This window comes from Egretta garzetta, unplaced genomic scaffold, assembly GCF_000687185.1.
Source record: "Egretta garzetta isolate BGI_Z169 unplaced genomic scaffold, ASM68718v1 scaffold836, whole genome shotgun sequence".
Classification (NCBI taxonomy): domain Eukaryota; kingdom Metazoa; phylum Chordata; class Aves; order Pelecaniformes; family Ardeidae; genus Egretta; species Egretta garzetta.
This window is the reverse complement of record NW_009260060.1, coordinates 306,023-325,518: the sequence shown is the minus strand read 5'-3', so window position 1 is coordinate 325,518 and position 19,496 is coordinate 306,023. Positions and strand designations below refer to the sequence as shown.

The 19,496-nt window shown below is 37.0% G+C and overlaps 1 protein-coding gene across 1 annotated transcript in view; it reads right to left on the bottom strand.

Annotated features, from left to right (window-relative positions):
* Nucleotides 1–19,496, bottom strand: part of ARAP2 (ArfGAP with RhoGAP domain, ankyrin repeat and PH domain 2) — a gene marked incomplete at its 3' end in the record, with an annotated part of 100,816 nt that overhangs the window by 28,893 nt on the left and 52,427 nt on the right. Inside the window, exons 11-18 of the mRNA XM_009641067.2 lie at nt 18,880–18,965; nt 18,003–18,185; nt 15,657–15,831; nt 13,915–14,049; nt 6,809–6,953; nt 4,320–4,422; nt 3,484–3,682; nt 1,445–1,508 (exon numbers count right to left, since the gene is read on the bottom strand). Coding sequence (XP_009639362.1) covers nt 1,445–1,508; nt 3,484–3,682; nt 4,320–4,422; nt 6,809–6,953; nt 13,915–14,049; nt 15,657–15,831; nt 18,003–18,185; nt 18,880–18,965 — 1,090 coding nt within the window. The remainder of the gene's footprint in view (nt 1–1,444; nt 1,509–3,483; nt 3,683–4,319; nt 4,423–6,808; nt 6,954–13,914; nt 14,050–15,656; nt 15,832–18,002; nt 18,186–18,879; nt 18,966–19,496) is intronic.

Here is a 19,496-nt window from a genome sequence, read left to right as displayed (position 1 = left end):
GTGGGGAGAGAGCCTGCCAGTGAAGACTGGGGCAAAAAAGGTGCTGAGTACCTCAGCCTTCTCCTCATCTGCTGTTATCAGCTTACCCGTCTTGCTCATCAGCGGGGGTACGCTTTCTTTAACCATCCTTTTCCAGCTGATATACCTGTAGAATCCCTTCTTATTATTCTTTGCATCCCTAGCCAAGTTTAGCTCCAGCTGCGCCTTGGCCTTCCTGACCCCATTCCTACACAACCGGACCGCGTCCCTATACTCTTCCCAGGATGCCTGTCCCTGCTTCCACTGCCTGTGCAGTTCCCTCTTCCTCCTTAGTTTGACCAGCATCTCTTGTCTCAACCACGCCCGTCTCTTCCCTTCTTTGCCCAATTCCGATTCCTATGCAGCTTACTTAATGCTGAATCTTTCAATATGCTTCTTCGAAAAAAACCCAAACCAACAGTAAAAAGTGTTTGTTTCTGATCTGCATCACCTTACTGAATTCTGGAACTTAAAACAGTATCTCAGGAAGAGTTAAAATTCAGAACACACAAGCTACAATAAGTTTCTCCAACAAGTTTCCCCAACTCTAAATAGATGTCAAAGGTATCTGTGGTGGTTTTTTTTTTTCCCCCAACAAAGACAAAAAACAATCTTCCTTTATTAACCTATTATCGGCTGTTCAGAAGACTGTGCACTGCTTCTTACACCGATGTTTGCCCAATAATCATAGAAACATAGAATGTTTTGGGTTGGAAGGGACCTTTAGAGGTCTACCACTGAAATAAAAAAAAACCCAACCTATTACAAAATAAGAATTATTTTCAATAATTTTAATTTCATCTTTAAATTTGTACCCACACATGAAGCAGAAGTACCCTACCTCACTTCAAGTTTCAACCTCCCGTATCACTATATTTGACAGAGTCATCTCAGCAGAATATTACCTACCTGGAAGCAGACACAGATTATATTTGCTTCACAAGTACGGTTTTTTTTAGTTAGTATATTGCTAACTGAAATCAGATCTTACCACCAGGGGACGCATCCATACCCTCAATCCTGACCTACACAGATTGAGACACAGAATTCTGGGACATAAGAGTGATTAAAAAAAAAAAAAAAAAAAAAAAAAAGTAGTAAGTGTTAAATGCTTCAAAGCGGTAATCATTCTTTACACGGTAAAAGAAGTTAGGTCCTTTTGAAGAAACTGTTATTGGCAGACTAATCTGGCTGGGAATAATTTTCTCAGTGGGAAAACTGCTTTTAATTAAGCAGTGCTTGTTAGCATTTCCTGACACAGACATAAAACGTAATTAATACACAAAGACTTACCCTCCTTTAAAAAGTCTGCAAATTTAGTCTCTCTCTAGCAACTGCAAGTGAAAAAGCTCCATGACTGATCAGCAAGAATTCGAAGGCATCAATATAAATGCAGATCAAAGCTTTATTCAGATGGGCACCTTACCTTCCTTTTTCAACAAGCAGCAGGACGTCTATTTTCTCTCCATTTTGCATCACACTACTGATTGCTAAAAACAAAACACATACACGTTCATATGATCTACACAGACACATATATAGAGACAAACACATACATGCACATACACAAGCATTTTTTCAAAATGTTCTTCAGTGACAAAAGGAGCATGGGATTCTTTAACATTTCAAATAAAAAATGCTGCTGATAATAGAAACAAAACTCCACAAAATACCACAATACACTCACATTTACAAGCAAAATTATATATGGAAAATTATAAAGAACAGTTCAGCTTTTTTCAGCAGGTACTTTTTAATGTAAAAACATTTTAGATTGTTTTATTTTATTAAAATTAAACTTGTAAATACAAGTTGTAGAAGACAATGATCCAGAAGTAAGCTGGATTTTTGAATCCATTAATTTACTTTCACTTTAATGGCTGCCAATATTTACAATAACATAATGCAAGTTATATGTTATACTGTGAAGATCACTGCCACCTTTCTTTATGTTGTCCTATGCTATTCCTGCTAAAAAAGCATCCTGCAAAACAGCTACATTATACATAATGCAGAAGATACATCTGGATAGTTTCCAGTAACAGTGCTTATAAAACCATACTTTAAAAGTTTAACTATAGTTTAAAAGTTTAGGTTTTACATATAACCTGCATCTTATCTCGACTAATTCCCAGAGACAGTAAAGTCCTGAATATCAATGAAACTCAAGATATTCTGATGTATGTTATGTGATGGGTTTGTATCATACATACACCTGGCCTCTTTTACATTTACTGAGTCAAACAAAGAAGGTAAGTCACTATACTTCCACTGATAATGCATTATTTGGCAAGTTTCAGTCATACAGTTCAATCTTAATAGTGGAGCAGATTTATTTTGGGGAAACCAAAAACCAAAGAAAAGATAGGAGTATGGATATATAATATTTCCAAGAAATACAATTAATATTTAAGAATCAAAACCCAAGCAAAAGCAATTTTCAACAAAAAGCTAAACGTGTGCTTCATTTCTATATTTCAGATATACACTGACTTCACAGCTCATGATTAGGATAGGAGCAATTACAGTTGCTTTATCAAAACTACTATCAGGAACAGTTCTACTGCCTAGTCTTTTAATTCTGAATCAAGATCAAAAAGTATTCACAAGTTAAAAGATAACTAGAGACATAAAAATATTCTGATTAAAAAACACCTTCATGGTGTTATTCACAGCAAATGTAAGGTGGCAGTAAATAAGCAGTAGAAAGCCCAATGGCAGTTAGCTAACTTCCCACAAAACAGTCTATACTTTGACAGCATTTACAAAGAGGTTCATCAATAAAGAGCTAAATTATCTTCTCTCAGTTACTTTTAAAATATCAAATTATTTTTACTGTCCTACACAGCAAGTAGGGCAGATATGCTGGAAGAGGATTCAGAGCATAATTACATACGATGATATAAAATTGGTCTCAGACCATTTGTATAAATATTCTTATCTTTCCACATCATGATATTGAGCAAAGAATATTTTTAGTATCAGAAAAAAAAAAAAAGTCTATTAGTCTGTGAAACAGTTTTCCAAGAGAATTATAATTTTTCCAGTACATTTGAGTATTTTAAAACTAGGCGTGTCAATCATCTCAAGAACATTTTCTGCAGCGAGTATTTCTGCCCTGTCAAAAATATGAGACAATAATCCCAAAAGGTCATATATTATTATTCAATTCTGTACTCTTGTAAGAAAGATACTGCTGCAACTGGAGCAAAAATTGTCTTCATTCATTATGAAGCTGTGAAAAATCTCTCTAGTGTGTGCCACTAAGTAGGGAAAAAAAATCCAAGACAGAACTTTACCAACTCCATATTTAGATGAGAGTTGGGAGACCATCTGGCTCCTGCAAAGGAATAGTTACTGAGCTCCCTAACGTTTATGACTTTAAAATGGAACAGAAATGTCCTTAACAGTGAGTTAATTCCATAGAGTATTTCCTGAATTCTAGATGTTAAGCAAAATTCTTACTTAGTTCTTGCAACCTCCTTAGATATATGGAATCTTCTTGAGCATTCTCCATTTCAAGACAAAAATAAAGGCTTGACTTCTCTATAGCAAACCAGCCTTTCCTCCACTGATCCAGGTTATGGCAATCTTTGTAGTACAGCTGGCCAATCAGGTCACAGTCTCTCTCTAATAAGCATTCAGCCACAGGGGAAACAAAATGCTACCAAAGAAAATGGGGTGAGTCAGATGAAGAAAAAAAACCCTCTTCCCCTAAAAAACAAACAAATCAAGATATTGCAAGTCTATAATATTCAAGGATGAAAGCCACAGTAAAAAAATAAGACTTTCAGATTTATCATTCATAAACCCATATATACAATAAATCTAAATTATAAATCAACATATTTTTTCCGCTTACACTCTATGATTTAAACATTTTTGCTTTTTAAACTACAATTGATTTAATTAGTAATGTGACTATTAGCATTTGGTACTGTATAAAATATAGTACTTTATGAATTCTGCTTCAGCAAATAAAACAATAGAATTGCAACAATAAAAAGCTTAGCTGAAATAAATTCATACAGTATATATATAGAGCATACTAGAGCCCCTGTAATACATTCTTAAGGTCAGCATTAAAATGTTGCTTCAATTCCTTTTCCATTTTATTTTATTAACTTGTTTCAAACATTAAATCACAGAAGTTATTTCTTTGTGCACAAGAAACCTTTACACACGAGATCCATCAGTATTCATCAAGAATGGCTTCTCAGAGGATTTTAAGCTAACAATGACACTTTATTCTTTGTGCAAAGGCTGCTGGTCTAACTGGAAAAGATAATTATCAGTATTACCTTAGCTATTGCCGAAGTCCATTTTCTTTGTGAATATGCAGTTTCAGCTCCAAATAGAAAAACACGTTCTGACATTAAGTAGATTTCAAAGGTAAAGATGTCCCTAAAGCAAGCAAGAGGAAAAAGACAGCTGTATTGAGTCTTCGTAACAGTAGACACAAAAGAGTTCCATTTCTCTCTGTTTTTTCATTCTTTCATACCTATGGAATGGAATCCATTTGTATATTTCCTCCAATCTTACAAGTACAACCCAGCTAATAACAGAGTATTTTATAACACAACATGATCAAAGTGCTTTTCAGGTCAATATGTGTTTAGAGGCTACTGCATAATAGTTTTTTCAGTTACTCTGAAATTAATAAACGTGTTTACATATAGTCATTAAAATTCAGAGGAATTGTATTCATTTTTGCAAAAGTTCATGTGATTTCAGCAAATGTATTTTTGTGATGCATTCAAAACATTTTGGTTAGGTTTAATATAAGCAGACCAACACATTGAATGGGAAGTTTTAAACAAGTTACCACAGAATCATAGAAATGTTGGTTCAAAGGGATTTTCAGATGTCACTTGGTCTAATCTGCTTTAAGTGGGACTATCGCTAACCATAGATCAGAACAGCAATGAAAAGCCTTGAAAAACTTCTAGGATGGAGACTATTATTCCTGTTCCTGTTCTCCACCACCCTTCTAATGAAAAGGCTTTTCCTGTCATCCAGCATGAACCTCCTAGGATGAAACGTATGGTCACTGCCACTCCTTATCTCACCTGCCACCACCAAGAAGAGTTCTGTCATGTTTATGACTACCCTTGGAAGTTGCTGTAGCTCAAGAAGGTCTGAAAATTTTTTGTGTGTGTGTGTGTGTGTGTGTGTGGGGGGGGGGGGGGGGGGGGGGGGGGGGTGTTTTTTTTTTTTTTTTTTGTCTTGTTTTTTTTTTCTTTTTAAAAAGTATATCATCATTTAAACACATGGACCCTGTTTTTCCATTTTTAACTGACAAATACTAAGGATAGTAAAAGAATAAAAAGCACCAATTGGGGTGGAATTGGAAAATAAATAACTTGCTGGACTTCAGGTCAGTCTTCAACTTGTAAATTATGGTTCACCAATTTAAAAAAAAATTTCATCTGTGACCTCCCTAGAATCCAAATAGATTGAACATGCTTTTTTTCTTTCAATGCTGGAGTTGAGATTTATCTAAATCTGGAGAACTGAACATGAGTCGGTTCTCTCATTTTCAATAACCACTTTGAAAATTATACATAAATACTTACTTCTAACTAATACAATAGACATGTTAAGGACTGATTGCTTCACTACATGAAATATCAAATTTAGGGAAGTTTCTCATAAAACTACCCAATCGCAGGTAAAGCACAGCAGGATTTTAGTCATCCCCTAAAAGTGAAGTATTCAGCCAACATGTTTTTAATTTAGGTAATATCCTGAAGTGGAACCATTTGCACATGTAGCAAGCAATGGGTTAGATTCAATGACAGAATAAGAAAGTGATATTTTTCTTTTTTCTGGATACCACAAAGCTATGCTACTGCAGAATAGTGAAAGCCATTTCCACTGTATTTTATAGCATGTTGAGGCATCACCATGTTTCAGGATTTCTCCCCTCTGCACACCCTTTATCTCGGTAGTAGCTAAAGTCCTTTCGTCCTGTTATCTTTTCCAGAAGCTTACTTGAATAATCATTTCTTTGTAAACACTTTTGCTTTGTAACTACAAGCATTACAGGATTATACTGTAGAAAGATCTTGTTATTTTACATACACACAAACACACTAAAAAATTTAAAAGGAAGTGTTATGGAGTTTGTTAGACAGATCCAAAGCATAGTTTAAAAACAATGCCCTAAAAAGTCAAGTATCACTGGGATACAACTTGGATTCAGGTGAATCTCCATGTGATGTTTTTAATGTACTGATGGGATGTTAGAGAGTTATAAAAGAAAAACAAGACCACAAAAAAGTTATCTTCAAACTAAGACAGTGTTCAACAGCTATGCTGTTGTCCTTAAATGGAGAACAAAGAATGTGTTAAAGACCGATAGATCGGTGACCAGAACCAAAAGCCTTGTGGAGAACTGCATTATTAGCAGGAAAAAACAAAGCAAGATGTTTGGCTTGAGGCAGAGGTCAATCCCAGAAAGCAAAATGAGTATTAATTGTTCAATTTATCATCATGTAACCTTTTAAGCACTGAGAATATGCATTACAGTTTTAATAAGAAACAGATTTATCTAATTTATGCTGCCCTTTTAAATTACCCTAACATTTTCATTATATCCCTATAAAAAAAAAAAAATCCCCAAATACCACTAGTACTTATTTCTTGAAGTCAGCATAAAGCAATTCAGCTGTTTTTTCCTGACTTGCATGTTCAAATTACAGGAACAAATGATCCACTGTGAAAACTCGGAATAAAAATCTTTGAAATACCTGAGTTTGCTTATTGAAATATTAAATTGGGAACCTACCCTCTATTTAAAGAGAAGTCCGACTTGTGCACTACGAGACAGATGACTTCACTGATGTCAATCATACCATTAGGAGTGGTAGTTTTATCATTTTCATAGTAGCTCAGAAAGCCACCTTCCAAAGTGCACCATCTTTTGTTGCAATCTGCGATTAAAGAAATAATGGAAAAGTCAGTTGGCATAATAATAAGAATTACTTCTTCCTATAGAAGCTGCCTCACAGGATGCATAGCTCTGTTGTAACAGTAATACATTTATGATGAAATCTCAGTCTCCTTGACTTCAGTGGGCCAGGAACTCAATGTCTGTTGATACTACTTAACCTACAGAAAGTCTAGCACATAGCAATTCAAGAAAAGAATACTTCAAATAAAACACAATTATTTTTACTTTATGAGTATATAAAATCACTTCATACATTAACTTTACCATTATATAGGGCTTTTACTTCACTGGCTGTGGGAAAAGCTAGTACACAATACCACGTTACATGTTTAGTGGAAAAGAGTTAAGAAAACAAAAAGAAAACATGCTACAAAGTTAGAAGTGCTGAAAGCTACAAGAATGATGTATTCTGACAAGAGCTGATAGCAAAATGAGCAAGTGAATCATGGTATGCAGGAGCAAAAAAGGGCTACTCTTCTTCTATGTTACTGGAACTAGAGGCCAAAACCAAGTCAATCTGTCTTCCATTGCTTAGTAATGCTTGGGTGTCCATTCACTGGCACAAGATCAAAGAAAACAATTTAAGCCTTTCAAACAGTCTAGAACAAACTATGTCATACATGCCCAAAGCTGTATCCACTGCATACTACTAGAAAACACAAGGAAAACACTGTCAGAAGTTGTGTTATTTAACATGGGTAATTTTTTTTTTTTTAAATATGCTACCAAAATAGTAGAGGATGACAAACTGAAGAACAGAAAAACTAATAGGACAATCTTTTCTAGGTACATCAGTGGTTGAGCTCAATTCTCTCCTACTGCAGGCCCAAGTGTCAGATAGTAATGAAATTGTACAGAATTTATTCCTGTATACTGGGGGAGATAAATGGACACATCATGGACAGGCAGTAGCTATAGCCATTTCAGGATGGCATGTTCACATTAGAATGAATTGGAGATCTCTCTTGTTGCTCTTCACATATATACCTGGCAAGGGTAAATTCATTTAGCAACACTGTAGTTTACAGAATGCTAACATTTGTAGGGTACTTTCAACGTGTAACAATTTACAGTTGCTGAGCATGGTTAAATTACCTATTTAAGAATTATATCTTCAAATAATGTTGAATTAGATATATTAGAATATCTAGTAATCGTCATCTATACTTTTTTTTTTAAAAAAAAAAAGGTGGAGAAAAAAAAATCTGCAGAGCAACTTAAAAGTATTATTTGGCATACTTAATTAAGACCAAATGTCTGCTCCCTCTTATGAACCTAAAATATGAATACAGCACATGACATAGCATGTTAATGACTATTTGCTACTCAAAATATTCATGCATTCATTCTAGTTTACATCTAGTTCGTAGAATATAATTTGAGGTGCATCAATTCCCACCACTGCAGAGAAGCAGGTCCTAAGAGAAAATACTCCGTTTACTTCTACAGTCTTAAAATTCCTATACAGCTGCAGATAGTCTGGTAAAGTATTTCTGAGACTTTGGTAAAATAGCTCTGGAAAAAAACCCACAAAAATCAAACAAAAATCCAAACTGCAGTTGTAGTTAGCCAATATTTACTTAGTATGTCATCTGATATGTCATCCAATTAGTTTTCCTGTTATTTGCTATATGATTTATACATGTTTTATAAATCTCTCTGTACTATTTTTAGTACTTATTTGTACCATGCTACTTGCTATCTAGTTCTATCTATATTCTGTCTAAATACACATTTTAAATACTAAAATAAACATAAGATAAAGGGTTTGAATATGTAGGTTTACGGGAGTTGAGCCAACTTGGAGGTTTTGATCGTTAAGGGTTTTCTGTCCCCCAACTTTCCCCCTTCCATCCCCCAAAGCTTATTCTACAAAGTAGCTCACTGCTTCAATATTCATTACATTGTTACAACTCTCAAGGAGGATTTTGGAATGTCAAGGCTTTTAACAGGGCACCATAAAACCTTTTACACTAAAAACAGAAGAAAAAAAAAATAAAATCAAACCTGAGCCACTAAATTGCTAACTTTTAATTTCTGATCCATTGCATCAGAATAGCACCAATGTTTGAGCTCTCTTCCTGCTGTTCATCTACAGATCTTAATTAACAATGACTTTCCTCAAAAGTTATGCACCCCTGCCTCAACCACCGATGCTGCTATAATAAGAAGTACACGCAAAGCTGGCTTACTCTCTCCTGCACTATCTGAAACCCACATAATGAAAAACTGGTCTGTATTTCCAGGTGTTCCTGGAAACCTGGTTGTTATAAAACCTGGGTTCAATTCACATCACTGAATAGTTTCTTGAGTGTCCTTTTACCGTTAGGGCTCAGCCTACAACGAGATAAGGGTTTTCTGTGACTATAAACAGCGCTTAAATTTTCAGCCCTTGACACTAAAGGCAAGGCTGACAACTGCCTCCAAGATTCATAACGCTGGGGAAGAACTTCACTCTAGTTTAATGATTAGGCAGCTGAATAGGATTCTGGCTTGCAGACCTTTCCACAAACAGCATTAAAAAAAAAAAAATAATCATTGCAACAAAAGCCCAATGCACTTTGGGACGGGGCCCAAAACTTACAAAAGTGCTGTAATCCCCAGTTAGCGAATAGTGCTCCCTCTCTGGCCCAGTGCGAATTCAGTTAGTCTGCAGCAAGTCAGAACTGCTTCAACAGGAGAACTTATTCCTCTAAACATCTAGGTCACTTTTTTGGGTAACGTGACCTTCTTATTTGAATCTTTACAGGCAGAGGAGGGAACTGAAACTGTATCACTCACAGATTAGTACTCTAACCATCAAATTATTTTTTAAAGACAGTAAGAAGGGAAAAACAAAAATATTGCCACCTATTCCTAACAATCTGCAATATGCATATCCCATATTACTTCATGTTAATGAGGTTTTATAAAGATAGAAACAGTTCTTGATGTAGGGGGTAAAATCAATACAGAAGGGAAAAAAGATTATGTGTTTTATGTTTTAAATAGCAAAAAACCCTTCTGTCATAATACTTCTTATACATAGCTGAGATATATTACAGCCCTCAGGCAAGAGCAGTGTCTAATCCAAAATTGCAGGGGTTTTTTTGTTGTTGTTGAAAGGATGTTATTATTACATCTTTCTCTCTTGTTCCGTTTGTAATTTGTCTTCTTAAACTGCAATGGTCAGGGAAACCTATCTTCCTATGTATCTGTAAAACACCCATCCAAGAAACAACAGTCCTGACAAACACATAGGTAGTTCAACATTAATGTAAAACCAAAGCAAACACCCAGAGAAAAAAAAAAAAAAACCACAAACACAAACGAACAAAAAAATACCCAGCAGAACATCCACCATCTACAAGACACTATCACAATTTCAGAGGCCAAAACCTTAGCTAAGGGAAATCTGGTTCCTTTCCATTTACTGTATGTTCCTCCGAGCAGTAAGTGCAATGCTAAGCAATAGATTACAAGCTTTCAAAGCAGCTTTATTTCTGTCCACTAAAAACTTATGATGGAAGACAGTCAAAATTCAGTTGTTCCTTGTCTGAGGGCTTTCTTCATATTTTTAAGGCATCCTAACTAATGATGATCACTTCCACCACATCCCCCCCAAAAGTACTACAGAAGGCATTCTGTGAGCATTTATAGCTAAATCCTCAATCTGTACTGGTATTTAACAATTTATACTGCACTTCTAATATACCATTGTGTTAGAAGAGACCAGTAGTATTGCCTCTACTTCTCTTAGTGGGGTCTTTTTTTTTTTTTTAAAGTTTTATTATTAATATAGATATAGATACCCACAGCACAGAAGACAAGGTCTGCACTTAGAGCAAGACCTTATCAACACGTACAAATATCTTAAGGGCGGAAGTCACGAGGATGGAAGCAGTCTGTTTGCAGTGGTGTCCAGCAACAGGACTAGGGGCAATGGGTGCAAACTGAAACACGAGAGGTTTCAGTTGAATATGAGGAAAAACTTCTTTACTCTAAGGGTGACGGAGCACTGGAACAGGCTGCCCAGGGAGGTTGTGGACTCTCCTTCTCTGGAGATATTCAAGGCCCACCTGGATGAAGTCCTGTGTAGAATGTTCTAGGAGAGCCTGCTTTAGCAGGGGGGTTGGTCTAGATGATCTCCCGAGGTCCCTTCCAACCCTTGCGATTCTGTGATTCTGTAATGAGGTTTGCAGTTATTCCTTTCTTTCCTGAACAAGCTCAGTGCATTTGCAGAACAATCCGCAAGCAAGTCCTGCCCAGCAGCTATAAGAGGTGTCTTTGTTAACAACTGCAAAGCTGCTGGGAAATGCCTGTGATCAGGCATTAGTTCTGTTGATCACCCAATGCATTCAAGTATTTGGACCCACATTAACACATAGATTCTTCAAAAGCATATTTAAATAGGAGTTATGCACTTTAACATGCTTTAATCTCCACTAAGGATCTTAAATGGATATAATCATACAAAAATATGTATATACCAACACAGGGTGCTGTGTCAAGATCCATAAATCAGCCCAGATTTAAAAATCCACATCATTTGTTTGTTTAGACAGGAGAAAAAGAAAAAAAAAAAAAAAAAAGCTATGAAAACATCTGATAACATCTCCCTCAGAGAAAAAAAAAAAGAAATCACAGAAAACTGACATACACAGACAACCATGTATATCACAGAATCACAGAATCGTAAGGGTTGGAAGGGATCTCGGGAGATCATCTAGTCCAACCCCCCTGCTAAAGCAGGCTCACCTAGAGCATGCTACACAGGACTTCATCCAGGCGGGCTTTGAATATCTCCAGAGAAGGAGACTCCACAACCTCCCTGGGCAGCCTGTTCCAGTGCTCTGCCACCCTCAGAGTGAAGAAGTTCTTCCTCATATTCAACTGAAACCTCTCGTGTTTCAGTTTGCATCCATTGCCCCTAGTCCTGTCGCTGGACACCACTGCAAACAGACTGCTTCCGTCCTCTTGACTTCCGCCCTTAAGATATTTGTATGCGTTGATGAGATCCCCTCTCAGTCTTCTCTTCTTCAGGCTGAACAAGCCCAACTCTCTCAGCCTTTCCTCGTAGGGGAGATGCTCCAGTCCCTTTATCATCCTAGTTGCTCTCCTCTGGACTCTTTCTAGGAGTTCCTCGTCTTTCTTGAACTGGGGAGCCCAGAACTGGACACAGTACTCCAGGTGGGGTCTCACCAGGGCAGAGTAGAGGGGGAGGAGAACCTCCCTCGACCTGCTGGCCACACTCCTCTTAATACACCCCAGGATACCATTGGCCTTCTTGGCAACAAGGGCACATTGCTGGCTCATTGTCAGCTTATTGTCCACCAGGACTCCCAGGTCCCTCTCAGCAGAGCTGCTATCTAGCAGGTCATCCCCCAGCCTGTATTGGTGCATGGGGTTCGACCTCCCCAGGTGCAGCACTCGACACTTGCTCTTGTTGAACTTCATCAAGTTCCTCTTTGCCCAGCTCTCCAGCCTGTCCAGGTCCCGCTGAATGGCAGCACAGCCTTCCGGCGTATCAGCCACTCCTCCCAGTTTTGTGTCATCAGCGAACTTGCTGAGGGTACACTCTATCCCCTCGTCCAGGTCATTGATGAACAAGTTGAACAAGACCGGGCCGAGTACGGAGCCCTGGGGAACTCCGCTAGCTACCGGCCTCCAACTGGACTCTGCCCCGCCGATCAGAACTCTCTGGGCCCTGTCATTCAGCCAGTTCCGAATCCACCTCACTGTCCACTCATCCAACCCATACTTCGTGAGCTTCCTTATGAGGATGTTATGGGAAACAGTATCAAAAGCCTTGCTGAAGTCAAGGTAGACAACATCCACCGCTCTCCCTTTGTCTACCCAGCCGGTCATGCCATCATAGAAGGCTATCAGATTGGTCAGGCATGATTTCCCCTTGGTGAATCCGTGCTGGGTACTCCTGATGATCTTTTTGTCGTCCACTTGCTTGGAGAGGACACCCAGAATGAGTTGTTCCATCCCCTTTCCAGGGACAGAGGTGAGACTAACCGGCCTGTAGTTCCCTGGGTCCTCCTTCTTGCCCTTTTTGAAGACTGGAGTGACATTGGCTATCTTCCAGTCATCAGGCACCTCTCCTGTTCTCCACGACCTTTCATAGATGATGGAGAGTGGCTCCGCAATGACGTCTGACAGTTCCTTCAGCACTCGCGGGTGCATTCCATTGGGGCCCATGGACTTGTGGGTGTCCAGCTTCCTTAAAAGATCCCTAACCTGATCCACATCAACAGAAGGAAGGTCTTCCTTTCTCCAAGCTAGCTCGCTTACCAGCCAGGACTGGGGAGCCTGAGGGCCAGCCTCGACAGTGAAGACTGAAGCAGAGAAGGCATTCAGTAGCTCTGCCTTCTCTGTATCTTCTGTCACCAGGGCACCCGTTTCATTCAGCAGCGGTCCCACATCTACTACATCACATCTACTGTGATATACATACATTTTCACCTCACAAAGCTCAATTTGTTGTAAAGTTTTTGGAAGTGCTCATTTCCACTTGGAATACTTCTAAAATTTGTGAGCTTGAGAAATATTCTAGGTGTTAGCCATTTGGACTCCTACTAAAGAGTCAGTGACGCTTTTAAAGGATTTCTGGAATATTATCATTTTAGATAGAAACTACTTTTCAGCATTTAGTAGCATCCATCTAAATAACATTAAAGTGAGAACTATTTCTAAGTGGTTTTTATTTATCAATAACTGTTGTTAACAGAGTAATTTTTTGGTAGTTCAGTTTTCTTCCTCTGTCAACCACTGAATAAAGAGATCAAGACAATCAGTATTTTCTTTATCCGAGAGGTTTACCGAATCAAAAGAGGATGTCGTGTTAAAAACATTTTGTCTTTTAAAGAGTAATGTAAGAAGTTAAAAAGAACCAAAGTAATGCAAACCATACATATTCATGCATTATTCAAATACATAAAGTAAAAGCGAAGTACCTTCTTTTAATTTCTTCTCTGTAAGAAGCTTAACAGTATTAGAAGAAACTTTGTACAAAAATTCACAAAGAAAGGTGGAATGTGAAGAATCTTCAGAGAAGCCACTTTCAAAACAAGCATCATAGCTTGGAAAATCTATTAAAAGAAAAAGGAGTAAGACACAGAACTTCAGTTACATCAGTTATAACCATTTATCCACAGGTCTTTAACTGCATATCTGTAGATATCTGTAGACATGCAGTTGCTCTGTATTATCTTTACTACAGCATAGATACATTTTATTGATTTATTTTTATAATTAGAATAAGATTCTTACGTATTCATCAAAAAACATTAGTTCACATTTGTTACAACAATGCCATTGTGTACCACTGCTTGCCAATGTAATCTAACCCACGGTTTCCCGGTGTACTAAGCTTTTATTTTCATCCCTTATGTAACAAACATCAACAGAAGGGAACTGTTTCTCTTGAGGGCTTATCTAGAAGTTTACCACCAACTCTGGCAGCAGACAGACAATGATTCAGAGAATCACTGTCAACCTGCAATGATCTCCCTTTCTCTGAAGAGAAGAACAAACCCTAGCATCAGCACATAGTGATGCTGCTTTGGCTGGAAGGCTAAAGTAGAAAAGACAGAACCAAGAAAAGTAAGCTTCTCTTCAAGTGGCCTTAGGACCACTTGAGAGCATAGCTAGAAAAAAAAAAAAAAAACCACAAAAAAGCAAAACATAGCTGCATGTTTGCACAGTGACTGAGCTCAACATCCTAAGATCCAGTGCCTAGCACTGGTGACAGAGCAATGCTCGGGCAAAACTTAAGGCACCATGTTTTCTCTAGGAAGTCCTAAATCATTCCTGCGTCTCCCACTAAAACTTTTGTTGTTCAAGCCTCTGCAGCATTACTCCGTGGAGTGGCACGAGGCAATGGGAAGTTGGCCCAGGAGTATGTCCACAATGCTGGCTGCAGAGCAGCATAGCTAAGTTTTTTTCAGTGTAAATCTCCATGTTAACTTTCATTCCCAGACTACTTCAGATACTGTAACAGCCCTTTTAAAAGGTAAGGTCAGGCACATCCATACTCTACTATTTATTTATTTATTTATTAAGAATAGCTTTCTGTTTTCAAGAGGCTCGTGACAGTCACACACTGCAACCAGAACTGTTGACTTTCACGGCTGAAGTTTATGACATTCTCCAAGCTGTAACAGAAGTTGTGATCTGAAAAAAAGACAGTTTGCTGGGATGGATCATATTAGAAGTTCACGAGGTGAGTTTTATTTTGGGAGAAGAGTTTGTGGAAAAAAAAAAAAAAAAACAAACAGGTAGGTCTGTGTGCAGTAGGGTTAGATATCAATTTAAATAATTTTTAAGAAAAAGCAAAGCCCCAGACAACTACTTTGGATAGATGTTAACTGTATATAATATTTTTTTCTGGTAAAAGCCTGATAATATTGGCAGAACAGATGATGTTTCTCTTCTGTGTTAAAAGGGTAAGAGGTCTATGATTTATCATTGGATTTTTAATTATTTAAGTCCTAAACTTGATGTCTGAGCAAGATAAAAGTAACTTGTACACAATTACACACACTGTCTGCTGAAATACAGTTGACACCATCACAACTCCCACTCCGCTATACCACTGTTGTTCAACTCAATGCCAATTTTTCTTCTGAATTCCTTTCTTCCTTCCCTTTTGCTCAATATAACATCAGAAGATCAAAACAAAGACAATATATCCTACCTGAGAACTTATTATGGTACAGGAATTCCATTTGCAGTCTTTGCCCAGCTTTCTTAGCTAATAAGTATGGAGTACTGTAAACAGGGTCTCCAGTCGCACACATAGCATCAGCCCCACTGAACAGCAACATCAGAGTTTCTAGCACATCTTGTTTAACTACAGCAGCACACAGAGCCTTATCAGGGAAAGGGAAAATAAGAAGTCCATTTAAATAAGAAAGTTATCGCCAACAAGTACGTGTAATTTAGATACAAATCCTTTCACCTCCAATACAGTTTCCCTGCATTTTCAAAGACCATAAACATAGAGAAGTAGCAGGAATCATGAAGTATGGTCTGAATCTAGAAAAAGAAAAAAACAAACAGAAACAGCAAAAAAAGAAAACCCAAAACCATCATCAATGCAAACCTTTCAAGATGTTGGTGCCACAAGTTTCACTAGGGACAGATAACAAGAATTAATATATAGCTTATTGTTTACATGAAAAATTCCCCCCCATTTTCCTGCTCACACAAAACTACTAAAGAAAAAAATATTATTGTTTTAGACATCAAAAGTTCAACCAAAGAGATACAATCTGATTCTTAAACTCTATCACTAGGAAACAGACTGAAATTCATAGGTAGTTTTTCAAACCTATGGTCAAAGGCAATAAGGCAACTATTCTTTAGAGTATCTCCATACCTGATCTTTTCCCTTAAGATTTAAAGATCTCACCACATCCTAAAAGATCAGTCCCCTTCCGCTTTTGCATACATGAAGACAAACATAACAAACCTTTTTTTTTTTCCTTTTCTTTTTTTTTTTTTCCTTTTCCTCTTTCAAAATGTTGGTCCAAAACCAAACCTGGTTTTATCCAGGAGTAGCTACACAATTACAGCAATCTCATAACAACTTCTATGAGTTGGTATGTATTTAAATTATTTAGTCAACGAATGAGTTTTTCTGAAATGATTAAGGCAGAAGTCAATCAACACAAGAAAAGTACTACTCTAAAATTCAACTGCTCTAACAAACATATAAGCATCCAGTAGGCACAAGATGACAAGGGAGACCGTTCAGTAAAAGTTCTAGAATGACTTGGCAATGACTACCTTATTACATAGTAATTTCATGTCTCTATAGAGAATTTGACCATTACATTTGATATTTTTCCCCAGTAGGTAAATGACAGACATCCTTCCTGCCCACCAACAAAAACCAAAGACTTCAGAAAAATCAAGCTTGTAATACAGAGCTATGTTCTGTGGTTCATAGTTACAATATTAAATAAAGTCTCTTGAACAGCTGCTACCAATAAATAGAATATAATCCAAATGTTTTATTTTGCAAAAAATTAAAGAGTTCCCCATGAAGCTCAAAAATATTTCCCAATTCCAATGAAATGCAGAAAAGCTAAATTCAAGCTGTACAGTGAGATGGTTCTATGCTTTGGCTAGAAAGGTTTTAACGGCAACTATTCTTATATGCCCTTATTTTAACTTCGTATGTGTGTAGCTAACATACAACTTATAAAATGTATGGAAAATAACATTTCCTTTTTGACCCAATAACCACTGAACAAATTAGACATCTCTTGTTCAAACCACAATAACTTTTAAATGTTACTGCCTCCCCACAGTCTCTGCATACCCTTGGAGACAATTTGACTCAAGCAATTGAATGCATTAGCATTGTAAAAATATACGCATTTATACTCTTCTATATTCATAAACCCTAAACAATCATGACTCTGAAATCAACAGATAATAGAAGTCAAATGGACATCAAAAAAGTACACAGAAATTGGTAATTACAATTAGCATTTGCCATTTTGTAAAGAATTTGTGTTATTTGTGTAAAAGGAAACACTGAAAACAGACATTTTTCATCATTAATTTTAGCTTGTTTTATATCCAATTACCTACAGGCTACTATATAAGTGTGCATGAGCCACTTTCACCACTGATAACACTGAATCATCTAATGTACTGGAATGTTAGATGTCAGACACGTAAGATATCAAAAACACATAAAGAAGGACTCTAAAGAAGTGGGAAATTGCATCCCTAGAGTGTGCATTTGAAGAAAAATCAAGAACCATATGCACTGATGGCTCCGAAAGTCATGTTACAGGCACCATATATGTACCATAACCTTTTACAAAAAACTATCTGGAAAAACTAGGAACTAAGAAATCATGACATAACTCCTGTAAAGGCTCCAAAACAACCCTTATTCAGGTCTGTAAGAATGTCACTCAAGATTCTAAATTTATTTCTCACCATTTTAACAAGATGACTGAATTGCATACAGATGAAATACAATACAAAAGGCATGGTATGGGCTTACCCATTCTAGTATTACCTTATTCAACTGTTCCTTGGTTTTGTAGGGGAAAGGTGTTTTCCTGAATTTTCCTTCTTTGTATTTTTGTGTAATGAATGCTATCCTTTTTTCTGCAGGGGCATCCATATGCAGCTCTTCATCTGGAGGAAGATTTCCTGCCCAAAAACTGTTTGCCCTCTTATTTCCAATGATGATAAAGAGCTGGATGAGGTGCAAGAAAAGAACCAAGCAAAATAGCATGAAGTATATGAAGCTAGCCTCTAAATAGTTTTCAGCTGCTCAAAGTTGAAAAAGAAAGTTATTAAAGACAGGAAAATTGCCTGCAGGAGATGAAATTGAAGCCTCTCTCAGTCACTGCCTATGGTCATCTATAGACGAGTAATAAAGTCTGTAGTCATCATTTACCATCAATAGCAACTAAGCTTTACAGGGCTAACCAGTTATATTTCAATACATATTAGAAAACACCAGTAAAAAGTCAGAGAAGACTAGCATATGTTTTGAAGAAAACACTGATGACTCATCCCTCTCTATCAGCACCACTTTTTAAACACCCCAAGCAACTAAACTAGTACTGAGAAGTTTCCTTTCTTTTCCTCTTCCAAACATGGCCCATCATGATTGCTCTCCAAAAGCATTTTCTTTCTTCCCCGCCCCCCCAAAACTAGATACTTGGAGAAATACTAAAAGAAATTGTACAGATGGTTACTAAAACAAGTGAGTATTTTGAATGACACAAAGGTACATTATTCTTGGAAACATCAAGTTTACTCTAACAGCAGCATATTATTTAGCAGCTATAATGTTCAGTTTTCTTGTGAGTAAAGCAATAAATAAGTCCTATTGATACAGGAGTTTTCAAGATGGAATAGAGAGTTAGAGTATCACAACATACCTCAATAAGTTCATTGCTCCAAATGCTGGCATCCATTTTTAGACTCCGGACCTTTGAATCTCTTGGTCCTAAAGATCTGTGCTGTCCTGAAAATCCAAGAGTATTTTTACTCAATGAAAGCACTTAAACTGGGTTTCTCTTCTGCTCAGGTAACAAAAGTATTTAACAAAGCCAGATATATCCTAATTGCTGCTTTTAAAAAAAGGCTGGGTTTGACATTTGAATATAAGATAAAAGCACTAAAACCCCTCCAAAAGTGGATTGCATTTGATAGTAGTGAATAAAATAATGTCCCGATGTAATTGATTTAATACTCCAAATTTATACACTGAAAATTGTTATCCTTTGGCATCCAGCCTTGCAAAAGCCAGCCATTTCCCATGAAGTGCTAGCATGTCTTTAATTTCCCCTAATTGTGAAGGATTATTCATCTGAGGGAAACCAATCACCTTACAGACCTGTCATTTATGCATGGAAGTGCTTTGGAATAAGGATGACCTTGGTATAAAAAAAAAAAAAAAAAAAATAAGTTATGTTCACTTTTTGTTTGTCAAAACTTCCACAGGGATGGCACTGTAAAAATAAAAAAGCCAATTCAAGGACATGCACAGATATGC